The sequence below is a fragment of the Bufo bufo genome, chromosome 2, assembly GCF_905171765.1.
Source record: "Bufo bufo chromosome 2, aBufBuf1.1, whole genome shotgun sequence".
In the NCBI taxonomy this organism is placed as follows: domain Eukaryota; kingdom Metazoa; phylum Chordata; class Amphibia; order Anura; family Bufonidae; genus Bufo; species Bufo bufo.
The window spans coordinates 590,186,532-590,204,665 of NC_053390.1; the positions used below are offsets into that span (position 1 = coordinate 590,186,532).

At 43.5% G+C, this 18,134-nt stretch overlaps 1 protein-coding gene across 3 annotated transcripts in view; it reads right to left on the reverse strand.

Annotated features, from left to right (window-relative positions):
* Nucleotides 1-18,134, reverse strand: part of SYNPO2 (synaptopodin 2) — a 324,643-nt gene that overhangs the window by 38,334 nt on the left and 268,175 nt on the right. For all 3 annotated transcript variants that reach the window (XM_040418272.1, XM_040418274.1, XM_040418273.1), the window contains one exon: nt 12,491-14,601. In XM_040418272.1, the coding sequence (XP_040274206.1) occupies nt 12,491-14,601 (2,111 nt within the window). The remainder of the gene's footprint in view (nt 1-12,490; nt 14,602-18,134) is intronic.

Here is an 18,134-nt window from a genome sequence, read left to right on the forward strand (position 1 = left end):
TGTGCGCGCGTTCACAGGAAATCTCGGCCATCGCGAGATGACGCGTATATGCGTGACTGTGCGCAGCGCTGCCACCTCCGGAACGCGATCCTGCGTTAGGCGGTCCGGAGGTGGTTAAGGCTGTATCACAGTGGACACCTATATCCACAAGTGCCTGCAAGTGCCATTAAATTGCGGCATAACCAGCTACCATACCTCCTTATCTGGTGCCAGAAACTGCACTTTATGTTTAATACTGCTGGATGTACCACAAATTATATTTTGCACAGTAAAAAGAGACTTTTATATGTTTAATAATGACCTGATTCTTCAAACTACCATTCCACTGCACTGTTTCCCAAGGAGCAATGGCCTGAGTGAGTACAAAGTGACACAACACCTCATCAGGGCCACTTTTTTGTTTTGGGATAGGAACAGAAGAATACAAAATAAACATAATTGCCAGATGCGTGATATGATGGACCCCACTCACTATAAAAGGATTGGTTGGGTTTCCATTATGGTGTCTGTTATTCTACTGGAGAAAATAATGTAGCACAGTGCGGTATTTTCGCCAGTAGTTTTGTCAGAATCTTTGATGGAGTAAGCAATATATGCAACTTTGTATAGATATTGGTATTATATTTTAATGTATTATAATGCTGAAAGCTGAACTTATTGTATATGTTTAAAGGGGTTGGCCACTTTCTGGTTACTGTTGACCAATGTGTTTGTGAGATGATTATATGGGACTTACTAATACAGCCTTTGTTGAAATTCTGCACCATTTTCTATATTTCATAAGGTATACTCCCCTGTTAATGGCCACTGATGGAGGGTCATGTGACCAGGCAAATCACCTCCTTGCGATGTCTTCTTCATTCTAACACACTGCACCTGTCATCTGTACTTGTTCTGTTGGGTGTTTAGTGCAGGTGCATTGTGTATGAATTGAGGAGACATCACATGGAATGATTTGACTGGTTATATGACCCACAATCAGTGACCTTTAGCGAATAAAAAAAAAAAAGAGATTTTGCCGGTTTGCCGAATTTTTCCAAAAAATTTGGTTCGATCCAAATTTATTTGAGGCAAATTGCATTAAAAAACGGCTATTACCTGGATGCAGAGAGCCTTATAGTGGTGTAGAACACTGTGCCTTGCAGTAACACGTATAGGGAGTCTGCTGTGGTAGATGACAGGCGTCGCTCTTAGAATTACTGCACACTTCACTTATTTGGGCAATTACAGGGCCAAAACTGACCAACTAACTCAAGTGTGAACTCAGCCTTACAGGTCAATGTTAGCGTCAAGAAGAAGCGCACTCCTTTTACACCATCGTCAGCTCCCCCGACAGAGTGGAGAGGGTGTCAGCAGTAAGTTTGTGTTCACTGATTATTTTGCCCTTCCTCTGATCCGTCGGAACAATAACCCCCAAAACACGGATCCTGTCTGTGGAGCATCCGCATTCACTCGGTCAGCATTTGGTCAGTAATCCATCAGTATTACTACAGCAAATAAAAACAGGAGTGGATCCAAAACATGTGAATGGGATATTTGCATGTTTTCTGTGTTTTGTACCCACTCCTGCTTTTGGCTACCAAATCATAAGCCAATTCTGATGCAAAATAGGGACCATGTCATGCAGGCCTTACAGCTGTTACATAGACAGGATCCGTTGTGCGTCTAATTTTTCCTTCCTTCTGACAGATCAGTAGAAGGGTCAAATAAATGATTATGTCAGCCAGGCCGAAAGGCAAAATAGTGGCCCAGTCATGAAGTGGGGAGGGTGGGAACAGCATGAGAAGTCCACAGAGTGGCCTTATGACATAGTGGTGAGGTGGAAGCACCATGAGGAGACCACAGAGTGGCCCAATGACAGAGTCTGGAGGTGGCAGCAACATCAGGAGGAGGCCACAAAGTGGCACAATGACAGTGTGGAGGTGGCAGCAGCATCAGGAGGCCACAGAGTGGCACAATGACAGAGTGTGGAGGTGGTGGCAGCAGAAGCATCAGGAGGAGGCCACAGGGTGGCACAATGACAGTGTGGAGGTTGCAGCAGCAGCATGAGGAGACCACAGAGTGTCAGAATGACAGAGTGTGGAGGTGCACACATACTGTTGTCTCTTGGCAATCGCTTCAGTGATCGATTGCTGATGGAATAACTGACGAGGAGGAGGAGCAGGAGCATCAGGACCAGCAGATGATGGGGAGGACAGACAGCTCCCTTCAGCTGAGGTGGTGGAGCATTGACTGCCTGAAATCGGGTGCGTGCCACTGGGTGATGCAGTGGTTGCTGCAGCAGGCTGGACCACTACATCTGAACAATGGTTCTACCAGGCCACTTTATGGTGATGCTGCATATGTTGACGCAGGGCCGTGGTGCCAACATTGGCACCCTGGCCACGCTTCACCTTCTGCCCACAGATTCTACAAATGGCTATGTTCGCCTCCTCTGGCGGCTTAACAAAAAACTGTCACACCGCCGAGTAGGTGATTTTACCCCCAACACTCCGCACTGACTGACAGCTATCTCCGCTGCTTCCATGAACCCCTGCACCACTACTTTCCGGCAGGTAGGCTCCTGTGAAGCGGGTGGTCTACCCCGGGCACGTTTGGCTCCCAACCTCCCACTGATGCCACCCTGCTGACTCCCGGCCACCACTGGCGTAACTATAGGGGTTGCAGCGGTTGCGACCGGGCCCCTAAGCCAGGGGGGCCCAGAGGGCCTCGCTTGCCAGTAGCACTGTATTTTTCCCTTTATAAGATGCAGTGGATTTTATAAAGGGAATACTAGCGAGCGCTTCCATAATGGAAGCGCTCACTAGTCTGCAGGAGGAGGGGGAGAGAAGCGCTGTGAGCGCTGTACAGTACTTACCCCTCCTCCTGCTTGCTCTTCTCAGGGCTGGCACTGCTTTGTCCTGGCTGACCTGATGCTGCAGGAGGTCAGGTGACTGCAGCGCGGGCCCTGAGAAGAGAAGACAGCCAGGACAAGGAGAGTGGCGGCAGGAGAGGTAAGTTACTTTATTATTTTACAGTCTGATCTGAGGTCTGATATGGAGGTCTAATGGGGTCTGAAGAGGTCTCACTGGGCGCCTGGAGAGGTCTAACGGGGGTCTGTAGTGGTCTATAGGGGGTCTGGAGGTCTGACTGGGGGGGTCTGACTGGGAAACTGGAGGTCTGACTAGGGGTCTGGAGGTCTGACTGGGGGTCTAAAGTGGTCTAATGGGGGGTTTGGAGGTCTGACTGGGGGTCTGGACGTCTGACAGGGGGTCTGGAGGTCTGACTGGGGGGTCTGGAGAGGGCTGATTGGGGGGTCTGGAGAGGTCTGACTGGGAGGTCTGGAGAGGTCTGACTGGGGGTCTAAAGGTCTATTGGGGGTCTGATTGGGGGTCTAGAGGTCTAATGGGGGTCTGATTGGGGGTCTGGAGGTCTAATCGGGGTATGATTGGGGGTCTAGAGGTCTAATGGGGGTCTGATATGGGGTTTGGAGGTCTGATTGAGGGTCTGGAGATCTAATGGGGGTCAGATATTGGGGTCTAAAGTGGTCTAATGGGGGTCTGGAGGTATGACTGGGGGGTCTGGAGGTATGACTGGGGGTCTGAAGTGGTCTAATGGGGGTCTGGAGGTCTGACTGGGGGGGTCTGGAGGTCTGACAGAGGGTTTGGAGGTCTGACTGGGGGGTCTGGAGAGGTCTGACTGGGGGGTCTGGAGGTCTAATGGGGGTCTGATTGGGGGTCTGGAGGTCTAATGGGGGTCTGAAGGTCTAATGGGGGTCTGATTGGGGGTCTAGAGGTCTAATGGGGGTCTGATTAGGGGTCTGGAGGTCTAATGGGAGTCTGATTGGGGGTCTAGAGGTGTAATGGAGGTCTGATTTGGGGTTTGGAGGTCTGATTGAGGGGCTGGAGATCTAATGGGGGTCAGATATGGGGGTCTGAAGTGGTCTAATGTGGGTCTGGAGGTCTGACTGGGGGTTTGGAGGTCTTACTGGGGGTCTGAAGTGGTTTAATGGAGGGGCTGGAGGTCTGACTGGGGGTTTGGAGGTCTGATTGAGGGGCTGGAGATCTAATTGGGGTCAGATATGGGGGTCTGGAGGTCTAGTGGGAGTCTGGAGGTCTAATGAGGGTCTAGAGGTCTGATATGGGGGTCTGGAGGTCTGATGGGGGTCTGATCTGAGGTCTAAAACTGGGGTCTTATATGAGGTCTGACATAGAGGTCTAAAGGAGGTTTGGTCTGAGATGGGGGTCTCATTTAGGGTTTTATATGGGGGTCTGATCTGAAAGGAAGGTTTTTTTTTTGCACTAGCGCACAATATAAAGGGGTGTGTGGTACCAATATTTTCAGGGGGACTGTTTCTGCAGGAAAGTATTGGGGAGCACAGTGGGCACAGTATTGGGGGTGACAGGATGGGGTGTTGAGAAGGTGAGGAGAATGATGGAAAAGTAGGAAAGTAAGATGTCTGTTTGTTAAACTCTGAGAGACTAGGCGCGACTGAAAGAAGTCACCATGGCGGCCTGGTATGACAGGAGAAGATGAAGAAAGAAAATATCTACATCAGAGAAGATAAGTCACTGGATGTAAGAGGTATGTGGCGCTGTAGGACCATGTATGTTCTGTAGCGCTGTATGTAATTTTTTCCAAGTATGTCTTTAAAGGGGTTGTCCGCTTTTTTTATTTTTTGTATGAGCGCTGCCTTCTCTGCTCTGTTTACCTGCTCATCACTGCAAATGCTACAGCGAGCAGGTTAACACAACAGAGAAAGCAGCTCTCATATGAGTGCTGCCCTCTCTTCAAATAGCTGATCGTCGGGGGTGCCCCAGCTGATCTGATATTGATGACCTATCCTGAGGATAGGTCATCAGTAGTAAAAAGAGGACTGGAGGGAAGGGGGGGGGGGGGATTTCAATATTTGCCTTGGGCAGCAGTAAAGCACCAGCACCAGCGCTGAGTGAAGGGGGGGGGCAAGCTCAACTCTTGCACCAGGGCCCATGAGCCTTAAGCTATGCCCCTGCCAGCCACACTAGTGACTTGCAGGCTTCACCGCTGCCTCACGGGCAAGCTGCCACCCTCTTCTCCCGATAGTGATGAAGCCCCTAATACACCCGGATCCTAAGTGCGATCAGCTACATCATCATCATCGAGTAATGTCTGCACGTCGTCACTGATGTCTTCCTCAACGGCCTCTGAGTCAGGAGTGTGACCGCTCACAACACCAGCTCCCACGCCACTCTCCTCATCACTACTTGCCCGCCTATCGGAGGAAGCAGCGGATGTCTCCTCCACATATTGGCTGGCTAGCTGCTGACTGTCCTCTAGTAGCTCGTCCTCGCTGTATAGTGGAGCTGAACCCACAGCAGTAGCTTGCCTAGTGTGTTTGGCACCTTGGGCGGGTCCTTTCTCTGGCAGTTCCCCCCCACCCCCCAAAACCTTTAAAAAAAATTGTACCCCCTCACAGTAGTAATGCCCTCATTGTATAATCTTCACATTAGTTTTGTACAGATGTGTGCCCCCTAACAGTAGTTATACCCACATTGTGCCCTCTCAAAGTAGTTATGCCCACATTGTGCCCCCTTCACAGTAATAATCCCCATTGTGTCCCCTTCATAGTAATAATCCCCATTGTGCCCCCTTTATAGTAATAATGCCCACTGTTCCCCCTTCATAATAATGCCCATTTTGCCCCCTTAATAGTAGTAATGCCCACTGTGCTAGTAATGACCTCTGTGCCCCCTCCATAGTAGAAATCCCCATTGTGCCCCTTCACAGTAATAATGCCCACTGTGCCCCCTTTATTGTAGTAATGCTCTCTATCTCTGTGCCCCCTACATAGTAGAAATGCCCATTGTGCCCCCTTCATATTAGTAATGCCCTCTCTGCCCCTCCATAGTAGTAATGCCCTCTGTGCCCCCAGCTGTTTGAAGAGAGGACAGCGCTCATAAGAGAGCTGCTTTCTCTGTTCTGTTCACCTGCTCGCTGTAAAATTTGCAATGATAAGCAGGTAAACAGAGCAGAGAAGGCGGTGCTCATGCAAAAAAAAAAAAGCGGACAACCGCTTTAAAGACGTACTTGGAAAACATTACATACAGCGCTACAGAACATACAGGGTCCCACAGCGCCACATACCTCTTACATCCAGTGACTTCTCTTCTCTGATGTAGATATTATTTTTCCTCTTCTTCTCCTGTTAGACCAGATCACCATGGTGACTTCTTTCAGCTGTGCCTCGTCTCTGCAGAGTTTAACAGACATCTTACTTTCCTACTTTTCCATCATCCTCCCACCTTCTCAACACCCTATGTCAGACCCCATATAAGACTCCAGTTTTAAACCTCAGATCAGACCCCCATTAGACCTCCATGTAAGATCAGACCTCAGTTATAACCCCTATATAAGACCCCCATTAGACCTCCAGACCCACATATCAGACCTCAGACCAGACCCACATATCAGACCTCAGACCAAACCCCCATATTAGACCTCCATACCCCCATTAGACCTCCAGACCCTCATATCTGACCCCAATTAGACCTCCAGACCCCCCAGTCATACCTACAGACCCCCAATCAGACCCCCATTAAACCTCTAGACCCTCCAGTCAGACCTCCAGACCCTCATTGGACCTTCAGACCCCCATTAGACCTCCAGACCCCCAATCAGACCTCCAGACCCCCAATCAGACCCCCATTAGACCTCCAGACCCCCCAGTCAGATCTCCAGACCCCCCATAGACCACTACATGTTTGCCGTGCTGCCGCCCGAACTCCGGCCCACCCCCATTATAGCCCATGGGGCAGGAGCGGCAGCACGGAACCAGCAGGCTGTTCACCCACCGGAACAGCCTGCCGGAGAAGGCTGCTGCTAGTGTGAAAGTAGCCTAATAAGCCCTTTCTTTCCACTAATACACGCCAAAAAAGACTTTAGAACATATAACTGCACAGCTGAACGGCCAATAGGCCCTTACTTTTTTCCACTTATACACGCCACAAAAGGCTTTAGAACATATAACTGCACCGCTGAACGGCAAATAATATATATTTTTTTGCCACTAATACATGCCAAAAAGGGCTGTAATTTTCTTACTTCACCACACAACGGCTAATAATCCCTTTTTTCCCACTAATACAAGCCAAAACATGCTTTCGAACATATAACTGCACTGCACAAGGACAAATAAGACGTAGAAATATTTCCTTGTAATAAACCCTGTTAATGGCTGTATCAAACAGCACTTGCACCCCAATAACAAGAACGGTTTGGTGGAATTACAGAGCTGTATAATTGCAATTAGGATTCCCAGTCAGTGCAGCAAGATTGTTCCTATTACCCAGACTGTAACCTCCCCTACTGAACCCTGTTCAACATAAATGCTGTGGAATGATTCCTCCCTATCCTTTCCCTGAACTTCTATACAGCAAAATAAAAGTTTTAAAGTCTTTTCTACCACTGTCCCTAGTGCCTGCTGATGTCTCTCCATGCACTAAGTACACTGGTAAATTGCTGAATCCAAGATGGCTGAGGCTATTTATAGGGCTGTGACATCACAGGGCTGACTGGCTGCTGATTGGCTGCTTGCATGGCATTGTGGGTGATCCCTCATTCCCATAGTTCCTTGCTCCATGTCCTAACATGTATAGCAGCAGCCTCACGAAGCTTGAGGAAATTCGGATTCGGTGCGAATCAAATTTTTCCGGAAATTCGGATCGAATTCCACTTCGTCAACTTCGATTCGCGCATCTCTAGTTGCCATCTTATGGACAGAACCAATAAGTGTACAGCACAAAAGACTTTGTAAACAATGGAGTATGCTTTAGAAAATATAGGAAATGGTGCAGAATTTCAACAAAAACTATATTAGTAAGGGCCATATAATTGGTCAACAATACCCAGAAGGTGACCAACCCCTTTATTAATGGAAAAGTTTGACCATGTTATGTAGTAACATTTATCTTTTACACAGTTATGTACATAATTCTCATGCTGGCCCTGCATTATATTCCTAAAATGTATGTTGTGTTCAAATGACAAATTGATGGGAATTTTATGAAATTTAGTTACTTTGGCTGACATGCTTTTATAACAATAAGAAAATAGGACCTATGGAGATGAGTGGTGGTGAAACAGTAGAACGCCTAAAAGGTAAGTATAGCTTATTGTTGTCTTTTTTTAGGAGCATTGAAGACTTTTTATAAATCTCAGAAAACCACTGTAGGGTATGTTCACACAACAAAGTTTAAGAGTCTTTTTTTGTGCATTTTTTCATGTGTTTTTGACACATTTTAATGCAGTTTTTTTCACACTTTTTTAAACCAATGGGTGTTTACTTCAATACAAAACTACAATTTCAGCTCACAGATTTCAGTGTGGATCCGTACAAAAATAAACCACCCAGATAACGAGTCAAAAAAGCGTGGACGAGTATGGAACTTTTTTTTGACACTTCCCATTCATTCGGAGCGGATTTTGCCCCAAGATAGGGCATTCTTTTTTCCATGCTTCTTTTTCCACATGTTAAAAAAAGAGCTGCTTCCCATTAAAATGAATGGGTGACAGATTTGAGGCTGATTTTGAGGCAGATGCATGCCAAAATAAATATCAAAAATCTCAGTATGAACAGGCCCTTACAGTGATAATGTGTATACTACTAATATCCCATTTGGCTAACATAGAAGAATGGCTAATCTAAATAGGCATGCACTAAAAAAGAAACAGGAGACAGAAGGAGAAGACAGGAAATAGTTTTTTAATGCTGGAGTGAAAAATACAGCAAATCAACAATGGAAATATGAAAATGTGAAGACGGAAGATGAAAAAGAACTCGCCTGTAGTAAATGCAGGGTGTAACCGGTGACATTTTTGAGAAAGGGGGAAAGGAGTTATAGGATATTGAGTTCTTATAATGAACAGATTGCTCTCTGCCATATAAGAAGACACCAGTGTTATAACTAGAACGTGGCAGGTAGGGGGCCCTGTTACCTATTTTTTATAGGGCTTATAAGCTTCAAGTTACTCTTCTGAATAGTGCAATAACAGCAATGGAAATTTTCTCAAAATTACATAATAAAGGTATTTTTCCAGCTGAGTTTCAGATGATTTAATTTCCAGTTACTTAAAAGCCAGTGTATATATATATATATATATATATATATATATATATATATATATATATAAAGCAAGCATAGTTTTGATAACTAGTATGCTATGAAATACAATCTCTTCTCTAACTTTAACCTGGCTCCAAAAGGAGATGCTCACCCAGAGTGCCTTCTGGAATTATAATGAAGACAGACATTTCAACTGATATGAGGTCTTCAAATTCGAAAGATTTACAGTTGGTAAATGGCAGATACATGGCGGGGCTTCTGTTCTGTTGATTAGTTAGCTTCTTTTTTAAGTGTCTGAGAAGTGGGCCCTAGTGCTTGCTAGAAGCAACTGATGATTAGGCAGCGCTATGGGGCACTATCATTGATATAAAAAGATACTAATGATACAAAAATAGCCAAAAAGACAAATCACCGAATTAAGATGTTGAGAAACTTTGAGATGGACGATACCACTACAGGCCAGAGTAAACCAAAAATGGCTCTCTTATGCAACTGACTTAACAATTAGCCTGGCATCTATTCTATATTAGTGAGCCCATTGACTAGTATGTTTGTACTGTACCCAACCCTATAATAATCTATTAAATATTTGGAACTTGGACTGTTATAATTACATATAACTCTACTAGGAAATATCTATTTTGGATCATATTTGGACATCAAATGGAGGCTTAAGAAATCATTGTGATCAACCATGTACTTGTTAGCTCTTTCTTTGGGTATATGCTTTACCAACCAAGTATCTAAGGCTTAATTTTGTAAATTGAACATGCTGACTTCATTATCATGAGTTCGAGATCATGACATAAAAATCAATTTAAGCACGGAAGTTTACTGCTTATCTCGTCATCATCTTACTAATCTTATAGTGCCCATACATTTTAGAAGTTTGGTCAAGAGTGCATGTTTGTTTCAATAAGAAGAGGGGAATAAGCCAAAACCATTTTAGCCCTGGCATCTGCCATTGAGGGAAGAATCAGAAGACACATTAGATAGCCTTTCCTGACTTTTAGCCGACTTTCATCTAATGTGTATGGGCAGCTTCAGTGTTTAGCATCACGGTTACAACAATTTTACTAAGGCCATTTCGAATTCACTACTGTAACATAACCAATAAAACATAAAGTGAAACAAAAACTTTAGAAAGAACAATCAAAAAAAGTATGTGAAAGCAGCAAAGTGTCTCATTGACCATTATATGGTATTGAGATCTTTGGTTTAAGATAAAGAAAAAGTGAAAATCAATGATCTATGTGTATAAAAATCTAGCTTCTTATGATAAAGGCTCCAAGCGCATAGGTATCATGTATGTAGCACTAGTGGCTACTACAGTTTGGGCTCACTGATAGAGGGTTTGTTCCACCTCTCTTTTCCATGGGATAAATGTGTGCAGGACTCGATTTCACAGTGGCTTCAATGGTAGCAAAGCAAGGAAGAACCAACTAGCCTTAAAGTGATATAGTCCTTAGATAGTTGTCAGCTGAATGATTGTTTGGCTAACAACTATTTCTACATGCACACTTGGCTAGGCTCAGCCAAGCATTTATGTGTTCTCAAAAAGGAGAAGCAAATAAACTGCCTCCAGACACATCTGGAATTGGCTTATAGTAGTAGAAGAAAGGATTGGTCGTGTTGAAATCCAACATACTTGATCCTCCTTTCGCCCCACATTCACGATTGGGTGAGAGTCAGGACACTCTACAGACATTATGGGCAGGTTTAGCAACAGTCATCTAAAGTGTATCAACACTTTTAGGTAAATCCACCTTTGTCTTCTACATTGTATGGAAAGGGGGTGTGGGGGCAAACATACACTGGGTTCTTATATCTTAGAATTGATGGTTGGGTAAGAACACACATCATTGGAGGCCCCTTCTTTGTGTACCACCCTGGTAAACTCTGTACACTACAAAATTGTTTCCATTCAGGTTCAATTGGTTTGTACTTCAGAACTGTTGACAAATGTGGGTGAAATGTTTCAAAAATGATTTTGGCATATAAGACTATATTGATATTGTGCATGACATTTAAGTGCATTTAACTACTGTATAAACCATTGTATTAAATCAACTACAATATGAATAGTTTTGATAATAGCGTGCTCTTTTAATGTAGAGGTTGCATTCTTATGTCTGGTCTGATGTAAAAATGGCTTTTGAGAACATGATACTTGGAAGAAGAGACCAGATCAAAACAATAAAATGAAGAGCAAGTAGTCATTAGGAGAAATCCACAAGGTGTGCTACATTCAATGGCTGCTGACAAATATAATCAACTCTTCCAACCAACTATCCATTTCCATAGAAGAGTAGTAGCCCCATCAATATTATAAAGGATCAGTTGAGATCCGTGGTGGCTACAATTGGTTACAATTATAAAAAAGGAACATGCACAGACTGATGTGTCACTAGAAAAGTTTTTGGCAGTAAAAAAGTAGCAATCAAATAATATACTATGTTTTTTTTTTTTTTAAATACTTCACATTTACAGTTGGACAACACGGCCATGGGTAAACTGGGCTATCTTAGTGAATTAAAGATACTTTCTAGGAGCATTCTCTAATAGTTACCCCAACAAACATTTTTTCAACCACCCACTGTAGTCTATATAAAACATACTTGGCTCAACCATAACTGAAGTACTGTGGTCTGCATTTGCACTTTCATTCTATCATCCATACAATATATTAGCTCTCCATAGCTAGAATTTAAGGCTAAAAAATTTCATTTTCTAAGACTAAGACAACAAATGGTTTCTGATATCTAGCCTACATTGTGCATGATCCTTATGGCATACTGTACATTTGACTAGTACCTTTTTATAACCAATCTCAGTTAAGAATAAATAAAAGAGGACAAAACTAACCCATCAACCAAAATAAATTAACCATAAGTATACTTTGCAAAAAAAGACTCATTTTCTAGATATCTCTCCACCATGGGCGCAGACTAATCAATGCTGATTGATCACTGACCTAGGGAGATATCGGTTAACATAAAGATATTGGGGATCTGGACAGACAATAGAAAGTGTTATTGTGTAATAGCTTTATATATAGTGATCAGTAGTCACTACACTCAGTTGAAGCACAAACCTAGCAGTCCTGATTACTTAATAGTGTACAAATGTATGCATCCAATTGGGACATCAATTACTGTCAAGTACTGAAATGAAGTTATACATATATATGTATATGCATATATATATAGGAAAACCTATGTGCAATTTCGTTTTGAAAAGTGATAAATTATTTGGACCCATTTTAAAGGATGAATACAATGTTATGATATTAAGTATAGCCAGGACATAGGGCAATGTCAGATCACCACTGCAAACTATTTTTCCCCTCTACAAGTGGAAATACATTTCCAAAATGAATACTATTCTTCACCAACTTCTGGTTTCCACACCTGGGCAGTAACACCAGCTTTCTTTGCAGAAAATTTCGGCCTCGGAGGAGCAATCAGTGTTGCTACTGGTGATTCTTGTCTAGGCTGCATGGCATAGGCCACTGAAGGGTAGGAGTCGCTGGTAGGAGTGAAGACACTCGACTGGAAGGAAGGTTGTGTGTTGTACGCTGGCTGACAATATTCAGGTGTTGGCTGGGCATTAATGTAAGGAGCATTGAAAGGCTTTGCAGGTTGAGCTTGCTTTGCTGGAGGAGGAACGTTTGACTTGGTGGTCTTCTTAGATATTTCTGTATCTGATGTACTTTGAGAAGGTGGTTGAAATGTAAATAATGAAGAGTTAAGCTGATATGGCTGGTGTTTCATTACTTCAAGAGAGCTCAGTGCTTTTTTTGGCTTTTTCTTGGCAGCTAAGGATCCAGGCTTGGATCCAGGTTTGCTTGCAGCTGTAGGATAAAGTGGTGATTGGATTGGATTGTATGCTAATGGAGGCGGAGCTCGGACATTAGATGAATATTTCCAAGAACATGGTAATGATGGAGTCGGAGAGATTGGTCGAGCTGCCTTTTCTTGCACAGTGGTTGAATCTACCACAAATTTTTCCATCCGAGATTGTCTCCTGGCAAACAGTTCTGCTCCTTTTCCTTTTAAAGCTGGCATCTCATAGGCTGGCCCTGAAGGAGTAGTAGGTGGTGTTTTAGGTTTAGATATTTGGCTTAAACTTGTAGATACCTTGGGTGGACCTCTTGGGGGACTAGATACATTTAGAGTGTTTGGAGGATTGTAATGAAAATTTGAGTGTGCCACAGCGGTTTCTGCAGGAACTTGACTTTGAAATGTGTTCTGGACTGCAAAAGGTTGCTGCGCAGAAGCAGCAGGTGGTGGAGTCCATACTGGTGATGTTGGCATCACTGTAGTTGGTGACTTGACTGATGGTTTGGGGGCAACAGGTGGAGGTGTTTTTTGCTTGCCACTGTGAACTTGCATAAAATTACATGCCTCTGCTCCAAGACTGAGGTAGTCTTCTTCAGGTCCTGACTCATTACCAGTACCACGTTTAACTTCTCTGTTCTGAACAAGTGTTAGAAGCTCTGGATTTGGACTTACTTTTGGCTGCTCTTTAAAGGTGAACATAGGTTTTGTGCTTCTACGTTTGGCTTCCAATAATATCCCTGTTTGGCTTGCTGGAACTGCAATTCTTTCATCTCTAGAAGCAATTTGTTCTGTAGGATAGGATGGAGCCCAAACAGCTGCCTGGGCTTTATTAGGCCCTGGTGAAGACACTTGAAATCTTGGTTCAGGAGGTGGAGTGACTGAAGAATAAGGAGGTGGTGCAGGTACATCTGACATAGGGCTTGCTATATTTCGGGTAGGAGAAAACAGCAGAGCTGTCTGATTTTGAGCCCCACTAAAGGGTCTAGCTGTTCTGTTTAAAGAAGACTGAAATGAACTGTTTGACTCATTTGCTCCAGCAATGCCATTCTGCACTTGTTGCTGGCTGTTGCTGACTTCTATATAACTCTTGCTTACACAGCTCTGGGTCTTAATGGTTTTCTGTTGCTGCTCTGCCTGATATGTAATTGTGTTATTTACATTCTCTGTGAATGAAACTTTCTCTTCAATGCTATGCTTCCTCATCTCTTCTTGTTCTGCTGATATTTGATCCATCCTCTCCTTCCTCTTTGCAAACATGAGCACTCCCTTTCCTTTGGTCTCTGGAAGTTCCTCCATTCCTTCAGCAGTATTTAGTTTCCTTTCAACCTCTACTAGCCCAGTGTCCCAGTCAAATGTTACAATATGTGAGCTGTTTTCAGGATCTGATGAAAAATCTTCATCTAGATCTGATCCACTAGCTCCATAGAAGGTGACCTCAAAGGTATTCTCTTTATTTTCTTCTTCCTCGTTATCGTCTCCTTCGTCTGCGTAACGCTCAAGTTCCCCTGTGCCGTAACTGGTCAACGTATATTTCCTGGCCCTTTGTCGGCGCTTTTTAAACATCAACACCCCCTTGGAATTGGGGTTTGGAGCAGAAGTCAGGAGAAGAGCAATACTTTTACATTTAGACTTGGCTTCTTTAACTTGCTTTTCAGAGACGCTCTCACTACGTCTGAGCCCTGAATTAAAAGAGAAAAAAAAAAGAAAATTACTTTAATGAATAGCTTGACAAAGGCATGATCAAACAGTATATATTTACTTATAGTATAAATTTAGGAATTACAGATCTTGTTCAATATAAAAACTGGAATAATAGAGGCAGGTCAGAGTAGTTGACTTTCTAGACGTGTTACTCAATTACTTTGGAAATTTTAACGTTAAGATTTTTCATGTAACTGAATAGGCTGGGATTAGTCTTTTGATACTTGTGTGCCAATATGTTAAAGGGATATTCCGGTTACCATAAATATAACTTATGTTTTAGACGAATTAATCATCAATAATTACCTAATTTAATGTAAATGTCACATATTTACCATTCAGTAGTTATAAAAGTAGTTTTCTTCCTCTGCTACCCACTGTGTTTCCTCATAAATTACCATGGCATCGACCTGTAGTTCTGAGCCTTTGTTAGGTCGAGCATGCTCAGTGTGTTGCTATCAGTTCTCTAGCTAAACATCTTGTGAAACAAAGGGCGTGTCAGTGTGCTGGTGATTACTGAGTAGAGGGGGCGTGACCGGACTGTATATTAGGCAGCCAATCAATAAACTTCAACACTCATGAACAAGCACAAAATCACAGCAGGAAAGCTAGGCATTGTGGGGATTGTAGTCTTTGAAGTTTTGTGAGGGAAGATCAGGAGCCATGATGCTCTGTGTGTTGCAGGTTCACATAGGAGCTAGACAAATGGATTGCAAGGTAAATCGAAGCTCTGGTTATATGTATAGGTGTGGGTTCTGGTGGGGTCACAACATGCAGCCTTAATGCAGTTTTTCAAAAATGACGTTACTTTACCGGAATACCCCTTTAAGTACTGTATTCACCAATAATATGAAGAGCAAACTGTTACAAATGTGTTATTATAACAATTATGACACATTTGGATAATGTGTGTTCATACATTTACCGTTCTTACTGTAATAACACCCCCTGGCCAGTGGAGGGGGCTGTCTAACTGTAGTCTAAATACCGAAGGCTGGATTTTCAGTGTCAGTAGCAATCTACACCATTCAGAGCCTATGGTATAAAGTTGGACAGATCTATCTCCATTCCATGGTTGGAGGTGACAGCAAAGATTGGAGCTGCTGAAGCCTGGGTGCAATGCTTGGATTTGGAATATCTATGCTAATTTCTTCCAAATACAAACTTTTAATACTGAGTTGAAATAAGGTAATAATATTTATATATACTTTACAAGAATTACCATATTCTTCAGACTAAAAGACGCAACAGACCATAAGATGCACCAACAATTAGAAGCATAAAAATAGAAAACACAATTTTTTGCAGTATATATCCTATGGGTGACACACATTGTATATGGTACAAGCACAGTACAAAAGCCAATGCCCCAGCCACAGTGCCCCCTGACTATGTGAGACACAGTGCCTCGTCACATTAGCAGCTATAATGCCCCCTGACTATGCCAAAAATAGTGCCTTATGATATTGCCAGCCACAGTGCCCCCAGGCTGTGCTAGCCACAGTGCCTCATCACAGTAGCAGCCATAATGCCCCCTAACTATGCAAGTCTCAATGTCCTCGGACTATCCCAGCTGCAGAGCACTATCATTATTAGGGACAGCCTTGCTCACCCAGTCAGAGGCAATAGTAGGAGTTAAGCCTCATTCACACGTCAGTGTTTCACGTACATGTTCTCCGCGGACAGCACACGTCCCCATTCATTTGAATGTGTGTATTCACACATCAGTGTTTTAGCACGCTCCGTGTTTTCAGCACGGATGCATGTCCCATCTTGGTCCGTGTTCCCGGATCCCTCACGTCCATTATAGTCTATGGGTCCGTGAAAACCACGGATGCCATCCGTGTTGCATCCGTGTTTCACGGATCATTAAGAAGAGATGCTTTGAAAATTATTTTTCAGCTGTTCAGTGTCAGTGAAACACGGACGCAACATGGACAGCAAAAAACGGACACACGGACCCAACACGGATCCTTCACGGACATCTTCACGGATGCATCACTGACCACCTGCTCATGGATTTGAGCGCGGACGTGTGAATGAGGCTTTACAGTCATTGATCTGTCCCGAGCACAGTATGGGGGAGGCGGGAGGGTGTGTGGCTACAAAGGTTCTGGCAGGGCAGACACTGCACACATTTACTTTGATGTTGGTACCAATATGTGTGTCTTTTCTGCACACTGAACAGCTCAGGGAGCAGATGGTACAGATTAGGAGCACAGTACACGCTGTGTCCTTACAACTGCACTGCCAGGACCTGTCAGTTAGGAGCTCAGAGTCTCCTGCTTCCGATGCTGGCATTTAGACGCACCAGGAGATGGCAGCACAAGATCCAGGCGAAAAAGTGCATCTAATAGTCTGAAAAATACAGTAAGGATTTTTATAAAATCTGCTGCTTAAGCTGCCCTAGACATAAGATATCATGTTTTTTTGCCAAACAAAAACAAAGTGCAGCATTTTTTGAAAAAAGAAAAAGGATATGGTGTGAAACCACCCTGAAAATGCTACCATTTTTTAAACCTTCTCTATTGTTCTTATTTAACTCTTATATATGGGACGCTTTGGCTACAAAGTGACCCCTCTGTGAGCCTTCTCTATTGTTCTGACCAATGGAGAGGATTAACATCAGAATTGATGATTTCTAGAACCATAGATTTAACAACCATCTATCAGTGAGGAGGATAAATAATAGTTACATCTTACTTGTAGGGCCACTTTTACACTCGCATATTTTGGTCCGTATTATGGATCAGTATTTGGAAACCAAAACCAGGAATGGAATAATGAAAAGGTCTGTATTTCTTTCGTGTTTCAGGCCAACACCTGGCTTTGGCTTGCAAGCACTGATCCAAAATATTGACCAAAATAGGCAAGTGTAATAGTGGCCGTAGGGCATGTTCACATTGTAGAAATGTTATTTCTGCAGCATGTAGCAGTTTTTCGTACAGTTTTTTGGGCCAAAGCCAGCAGTTGGTTGGAAGGGAATGGGGGCTATAAAAGAAGGCCTTATAATTCTCCATACTGCTAGATCCACTACATCAAAAACTGGCACAAAAAGCTGTGTGTGATGCCACCCTTAGGCCGTTTTCACAGAGTGTTTGGCCAGTGATTGTAAAATCAAAACCAGCTACAGGTCAAAAACACAGAACAGGTGCAAATCTTTCCATTATACCTTATCTATGGGCTGTTTCACACGAACAAGTCCATTGCAGGAATCATGCTCCATGTATGAGCATGATCCTCCGTTTTGGAGGAGTGCAGGGTATTATAATGATTTATAATGCTGTGTGCCTCTGCTTGACCTTACTCCTACAGCTTTATGTCAATATGAGGGCTCATGCATAAAAATGGGTGCCGCCTGTGCTGTGCATTGGAGACAGCAAATTACGGTCCGCAATATATGGGCAGCGTCCTTGTGGCCGGTGCTGACGGATGCAGACCCATTTATCTTGGATGGGTCTGCGATCCGTCCGCACTGCAAAAAATTCGAGCATTTCTATTCTTTTGCAGT